At 34.0% G+C, this 7560-nt stretch overlaps 1 protein-coding gene across 1 annotated transcript in view; it reads left to right on the top strand.

Moving 5' to 3' along the window:
• Positions 1 to 3790, top strand: part of ttc3 (tetratricopeptide repeat domain 3) — a 24118-nt gene extending 20328 nt beyond the window's left edge. Inside the window, exons 42-46 of the mRNA XM_034889054.1 lie at positions 636 to 835; positions 1073 to 1187; positions 1350 to 1475; positions 2300 to 2392; positions 3529 to 3790. Of these exons, the coding sequence (XP_034744945.1) occupies positions 636 to 835; positions 1073 to 1187; positions 1350 to 1475; positions 2300 to 2392; positions 3529 to 3639 (645 nt within the window). The 3' untranslated portion in view covers positions 3640 to 3790. The remainder of the gene's footprint in view (positions 1 to 635; positions 836 to 1072; positions 1188 to 1349; positions 1476 to 2299; positions 2393 to 3528) is intronic.
• The last annotated feature ends 3770 nt before the right edge of the window (positions 3791 to 7560 follow it).

The raw sequence follows: 7560 nt of genomic DNA, 5'->3' as shown, positions 1-7560 counted from the left end.
TGGCTGCTTAGAAATTAAGTGTTAACGAGCAGTTGGACAGGTGTACCTAATAAAGTGGCCGGTGAGTGTATATTTACTATATCTACTGCCACGGCTACTGCTACTTCAGTTACTACTAGCACTATGGTATTTTCTTTTCAAAAATGAGTCATTTGTTGAACTGAAACAAAACTTTCACAAATTTATAATTTCTAACACAGTTCAGGTCAAATTGTTGGGAGGAAAATAAACGTCTTTAGAAAATTAAAAGTCATGTTGAGATAAAGTCGAACAGTCCTAGCATAGTAGGTTGATAAAAGGTTTTAAAAATAACACTTTAGTGTGTCGTAAAAGTCAGTATATACCAAGTCCAAAAAATAATAACAAAAGTAGTAGTATGTCAATAAATAAAGTTGTAATATTTGATGTTATGTCAAAGAAATCCTTGTATAGTATGTTGAAGTTTAAAAAAAGTCAAAGTATGGCAAAAAAAGAATCATAGTAATATTTAAGTAATTACATACACAAGTACATAATTACTTAAATATTACCTCTTATAGTAGAATATGTCTATCATAAACTATACAGTGGCAAAATCAATGATAATGTATAATATAAAGGACTAATTAAATGTGAACTCTGTCCTGATGTTGCAGCCGTCTGTGGCAGCCAAAGAGCTCGCTCCTCCACCTTCAGCCTCCCACCGAGCTTCACCCATCATCCACCCGTCTGCAGCTGAAGCTGCGGCCTCTCTGCCGCAGCACAAACCTCCGAGCAGGGCGCTGGAGTCTGCACACAGCACTGTGTTCGACAAAGCCATCGAGCGCCTGGCCGCCATCTTCCCTGAGAAAACCAGGTAACGCCGGACCGGACCGGTTATACTTTCTACTAAAATGGAAATTACTTTATTGTTAGTTGTGTTACACATCATGCATTTTTTTTATTACATCATTTTGATGTCTCATTATAAAATACTGAAACTGAGTTGATTTTGGAAACATTTTTCACGACAGAAAAGGTTGTAACAGTTATAATTTGGACAAAACATTTCAACATGTATGCATTGCAATGAATTTACTGTGCGTTTGTTCAGGTCTGACTTGATGAGGTACGTTCAGGAGCTACGTTCATCCAGCGGAGGCAGCCTGAACAGCATGGCGTTGCAGGATTTGGTTGGCGGAGTGACCCAGCTGATCCTGGACCACCAGGTAGGCTTTTAAAGGTCCAAACCTATGGACCTGGTGGTTGACTGAGGCTCCCCATTCAGGTCTCTGTTACTGCTGCCTGAGAAGACATCTAGTATTGATTGACCCGGTCATTACTCATCAGAAAACACATCACATGGATCGTTTTTCTTTTTTCCCTCTCAGGAGAAGCTTAATGCTGCCAAATCGAACATGAGACGTGAGAATTCAGCCAAGTATGTCGCCCCGCCTAATGTGGCGCAGGTTTGGCAGCCACTTGGACCCCCCCAGAGAGCCATACACTCCGACGCAGTAAGTCCAAAAATCTATTAATATGAACTGCACAGACTTTAGCGCAAGAGTTTGACGCGAAGCAACAAAAATGTTTTATGTAGAAGAGACGAAAGTTAACTTTGCTATCAGTGTTTATTAGTGCTGTCAATTCTAAATAAGGATGTCAGTCAAAATTGATCTAAAAAAAAAAAAAAAAAAAATGTAAATGGAATTGTCAATACTGCGACGCCCTAACATCATGGGGTCACGTCTGGTCTGCTTCCCCCAGGGACAGCACCATGTCCTAATGCGACCGTGGGCTTAGGGGTCAGCGGTGGAACTGCACCCCTCTGACCCAGAACAACGTTTGCAAGAGACTTTGCATGGAGAAAGGAAAAAATTCATTTTGTGATGTACATCAACTTACAAGCCCGAACATTTAAGGGTCCTGGTTTAAAAAAAGAACGGTCCAGAAAGATCGTTAATCTTGTGATAAAACAATTGACAAAGTGTGTGTTAAAGTGTCTGACAGCTCCAGTGTTTATTATCCTGCCGTTTGGTCTTCTGTTCACTGCGTCACAGAGAACAGCGCTAGATAAAAGCATGTTCTTGGATTAGGGTTGTAACTGTTTTGTCTCTCAATTGACCAATATTTTCCTCTATAAAACATCAAAGATAGAAAACCGTCATTTCACATTACAATGTACCAGTCTCCTTAGCACGAGCCGAGTCCCTGCAGCAACAGATCTCCAGTCTTCTCTCTCTCTCTCGCTCTCTCTCTCTCTCTCTCGCTCTCGCTCGCTCGCTCTCTCTCTCGCTCTCTCTCTCTCTCTCTCTCTCTCTCTCTCTCTCTCTGATTGCAGCTGAATGCCGAGGATCCTTGCATCATCTGTCACGAGGACATGAGTCCAGATGACATATGTGTTCTCGTGTGCAGACACAGCTTCCATGACGAGGTGAGTGAAGGGACTCTTGTCTGTTTAAGAACTGCTTCATGTTCCTGTAACTTAAGCTGTTAAAATGACAAATGAAACAAAAGGATATTTTGGTCCTGCTTGATCAAAGGTCATTCAAAAGGTTTATAGGTTAAAGAAATATTTAAATAGCATTGGTATTAATGAGTTAATTTATCATTTAACAGACGCAGAGTAAAATTAAAGCATTTAATGAATTTCCCTCAAAAAGAAGTTATTAAAACGTTCTCTCCTCTGCTATAGACAGACATCTTAAAATGTAAATTATGGCAAAAACTAAATGTATCGCTCCATGGTCACATTAACTGTTTGATTTATAGTAGAAATAATTCTTCTTCTTTACAACTGACAAAAAATGTGAGACAAATGTCAATTAATGAATGTACTCACTAAATAATTGTAGGTCTTAGTGTCCCCCCCCACTGATTTTTTGTTCATTTTTTAAGTTGCATTAAATTAGATTACATGTCATTTAGTTGACGCTTTTATCCAAAGCAACTGTTGGCGCAAATTTGTTTGTTGGTTTGGTCGGAAATTGACTTGTGGCATCCGTGTAAATGCGTGTCTTGGTAATAAGAATTGTCAATGAGTTACTTGTCCACGAGTTTCAAACTTACATTGGATATGACAATCCGTTTATTTTAAAGTAAAAACAAAAGTAATCAAACGTAATAACTGGTCTTCCTTTAATCCTTATCCTTCACTTAAACCATGCTCAACCACGCTTAACCACGTCAAAAAACTGTGACCTTGCTGTGCGCAACACAGCTGACCCAATTAGGCCACATTTACATAAACTTGTACCCCTCTAGCATCACACGCTGGTCAACCAATGAAACGGCTGCAACAGCGACTTACATCAGAGGTCGCACACCTATGGAGCAGCTAGGGGCTAAGTGTCTTGCTCAGGGACACATTGGTTGATGTATCACACTGGGTATCGGACAGATATTACCCTGAAAAAGTACTAAATTAAACTTTGTGGTTTTAACAATGTGCCTTTGTTCATCCTTGAGGTACAACAAACTGTTGTTAAATGTTTAGCCAGTGGCTGCTGGTGTCAGTTTGTGCTGCAGGTGTTAATGTGTTAACGGCGGCCTTGCTGTGTTTGTGTTCAGTGTATTCGGTCGTGGCTGAAGGAGCAGAGCACCTGTCCCACCTGCAGAGAGCACGCGTTGCTGCATGATGATTTCCCCGTGCTGTCCGCCAGGAGACGCCAAGCTCCATGATGTCTTAACCCTTTTCCTTCATGTCTGCTTTTACCTTTTTTTTTTAATCACTTATTTCATTATACTCTATATCACTTAGGTTTTTGTATCGTTAAAATGTTAAGACATTCAATTTCTATCTTTTGATTAAACAAAACCGTCTTGTTTTGAACTTGTCTCTGCCTGAGGTTTGTCCTGTTTGGAACTTATAAGACTTTCTGCTTTTTTTAAAGTGTATAATTTCTGACACTTTTGGTCCTTTGTGTATATAATTGACAGAAAATCAGGTTAATTAAAAAATTCATATAACAAGCTTTATTAGAGAAACTGTTGCATTATACAGAGAGTCCTTGTGCTGTTGGAGCGTCCAGTGCTGACGTGACTTCAGGCTTTCAGATTCTGCACAGCTTCAGAGGGAAGTTCTCCGTGATGACGTGATCATCATGAAGCACGATGACAACGTTGACTCAAATATTCAGATATATAATCAAATATCTGAATCTGACATTTTTAATTTAAGGTGGAATTCAAACATTCTGGGAAATCTACATACAAGCCTGCATCTCGAGTTTAACTTTAAATAAAGTCATAGCATAGTATGTCAAAAGTAAAGTCAGTGTACTGTCAGAAAAAGGAAAAACTCATAGTAAACTATATTGAAAAGTAGTGTCATAAGTTTGTTCACTGTTGAATGAACCTGCAAATAATCTGAAATCTTTGGACTCGTCATCTTTGAAGTCTTGTCATTTCCTTATCTCAGCCGCTATATTATATTATGTTTAAAAAGTTAAAAATAAATGAAATTATAGTATAGTACGTCTAAAACTAAAGTTATGGTAAAGAATTTCAAAAAAGTCATAGTATGTTGGAAAAAAAGGCCTAGTAAAGAATGTCAATAGTCATAGTATAGTATGTCGAAAAAGTTAAAACATCATGGTATAGTATGTAAAAAAAAAAAAAAAAGTCAGTATGTCAAAAAACAGAGTCATAGTATAGTTTGTTGAAAAAAGTACAAAAAAGTCACAGTATAGTCAAAAAAATAAAAGTCATAGTATAGTTTGTCAAAAAAAGTAAAAAGTTATAGTATAGTATCTCAAAAAACTGAACATAAAGTCAGGAAAGTCATGGTATAGTATGTCAAACAAGGTAAAAAAAGTCACAGTATAGTATGTTGAAAAAGTAAGAAAAGTCACAGTATAGTATGTTGAAAAAGTAAAAAAGTCATAGTACATGTAACCCACTCGAAAATACCCTGCATGCGGTTATATTTGGCTGCACACTATAATTGTCCAGTAGGTGGCAGTGGTGGCGCTGCATAGAGGACAAATTGCTTCACCGATTGTTAGTGAAGAAGATAACATCGTTAATGTTGCTATTTAGATTTGTCACAGTAATTAAGAAAAAGTTACAAAGAAAATAACACTGAGAGCGAGTTAAAAGGTTTTTCTCCCACCAAACCTGCTTCTGGGAAGCAGTAGCAGAGCAAAAGGGTCGAAATTAAAACAAGGAGTTTACTTGTATTCCTTTTCTCCGGTGAGTGTTTAACACGTGTTCGACGTTTGTGTTACTAGCAAACATAGCGTGATAGATGTGTTAACTGAGTTAAAGACTCTCTATCTTTTCTATTCTGCTATTAGTTCTGTTTAATGTATTATGTGTATTGCATAAGAAAAAAACCAATCGGTCTCGAACATGAGTTTAGAGATTTTAAAATGCTATTCCATGTTTAGACATAAGCTAAGTTATTACGTAAAGTATAGTATGTCGAGAAAAAAGAAATTCAAAAATGTCACAGTATAGTAAGTTGACAAAAGTTTTTAAAAAAGAGTCATATTATAGTATGTCGAAAAAAGTTTAAAAAAGTCATAGTATAGTATGTCGAAAAAAGTAAAAAAGAATCATAGTTTAGTACGTGGAAAAACGAAAAAAAGTCACAGTATAGAATGTTGAAAAAAGTACAAAGTCATAGTATAGTATGTCGGTAAAGTAAAAAAATTACAAAAAAGTCACAGTATAGTATGTCAAAAAAAGAAGTCATGAACAAAACAATTGTCGTGAAAGTCATAGTATGTTGGAATAGTAAAAAAGTCATAGTATAGCATGTCGAAAAAGTAAAAAAACTCATAGTATAGTACAGTATGTCAAAAAATGTAAAGAATTCATAGTATACTATGTTGAAAAATGTAAAAACAGTCATAGTTTAGTATTTCAAAAAAAGAAGTCATAGTATGCTGAAAAAAGTAAAAAAAGGCATAGTTTAGTATGTTGAAAAAAATAAAAAATAAAAGCCATAGTTTAGTATGTCAAAAATAGTAAATAAAGTCGTAGTTTAGCATGTGGAAAAACAAAAAAGTCATAGTATAGTGTGTCGATAAAATTAAAAAAGTCATAGTATAGTATGTTGAAACAAGTAAAAAAGTCACAGTATAGTAAGTCGAAAAAAGTCATAGTTTAGTACGTCAAAAAAAGTAAAAAAAGTCACAGTATAGTATGTCGAAAAAAAGTTAAAAAATCATAGTATATTATGTTGAAAAACTTTTAAAAAATCGTAGTTTAGCATGTGGAAAAACAAAAGTCATAGTATAGTGTGTCGATAAAATAAAAAAAGTCATAGTATAGTATGTCGAAAAACATAAAAAAGTCATACTATAGTATGTCGAAAAAATATTAAAAAAAGTCATAGTTTAGTATGTCGAAAAGTCGTAGTTTAGCATGTGGAAAAACAAAAAAGTCATAGTATAGTGTGTCATTAAAATAAAAAAAGGTCATAGTATAGTAAGTCGAAAAAAGTCATAGTATAGTATGTCAACAAAAGTGTTGGTAAAGTCATGGTATAGTATGTCGAAAAAGTAAAAAAGTCATAGGATAGTATGTAGAAAAATCATACTGTAGTATGTCGAAAAATGTAAAACAAAGTCATAGTTTAGTATGTCGAAAAAAGAAAAAAATATATAGTATTTCGAAAAAAGTAAAACAAAGTCATAGTTTAGTATGTCGAAAAAAGAAAAAAATATATAGTATTTCGAAAAAAGTAAAAAAAATCAGAGTATAGTATGTCGAAAAAGTAAAAGTAATAGTATATATGTCGAAAAAGTAAAAGTCATAGTGTAGTATGTCGAAAAAAAGTAAAAAAATCAAAGTATATTATGTCAATTTTTTTTTAAAAAAAGTCTTAGTTTAGCATGTGGAAAAACCAAAAAGTCATAGTATAGTGTGTCTATAAAATAAAAAAAGTCATAGTATATCCAAAAAAAAGTATAAGTAAAAGTACAGTATGTAAAAGTACAGTATGTCGAAACAAGTAAAAAAGTCATAGTATAGTAAGTAAAAAAAGTCATAGTATAGTATGTTGAAAGACTTGAAAAAAGTCATAGTATAGTATGACGAAAAAAGTCATAGTATAGTATTTAGAAACAAGTAAAAAAGTCATAGCATAGTATGTCGAAAAACTTTAAAAAAGTCATAGTATAGTATGTCGAAAAAAGTCATAGTATAGAATTTAGAAACAAGTAAAAAAGTCATAGTATAGTAAGTCGAAAAAAGTCATAGTATAGTATGTCGAAAAATGTAAAAAAAGTCATAGTTTAGTATGTCAAAGTCGTAGTTTAGCATGTGGAAAAACAAAAAGGTCATAGTATAGTGTGTCATTAAAATAAAAAAAGTCATAGTATATCGAAAAAAGTAAAAAAGGCATAGTATAGTATGTCGAAAAACGTAAAAAAAAATCAGAGTATAGTATGTCGAAAAAGTAATAGTCATAGTATGGTTTGTCAAAAAAGTAAAAAAAGTCACAGTATAGTATGTCGAAAAAAAGTTAAAAAATCATAGTATATTATGTTGAAAAACTTAAAAAAAGTCGTAGTTTAGCATGTGGAAAAACAAAAGTCATGGTATAGTGTGTCAATAAAATAAAAAAAGTCATAGTATAGTATGTCAAAAAAA

This window comes from Etheostoma cragini, chromosome 13 (assembly GCF_013103735.1).
Source record: "Etheostoma cragini isolate CJK2018 chromosome 13, CSU_Ecrag_1.0, whole genome shotgun sequence".
Taxonomy (NCBI): domain Eukaryota; kingdom Metazoa; phylum Chordata; class Actinopteri; order Perciformes; family Percidae; genus Etheostoma; species Etheostoma cragini.
This window is presented reverse-complemented; position numbering and strand designations above follow the sequence as displayed.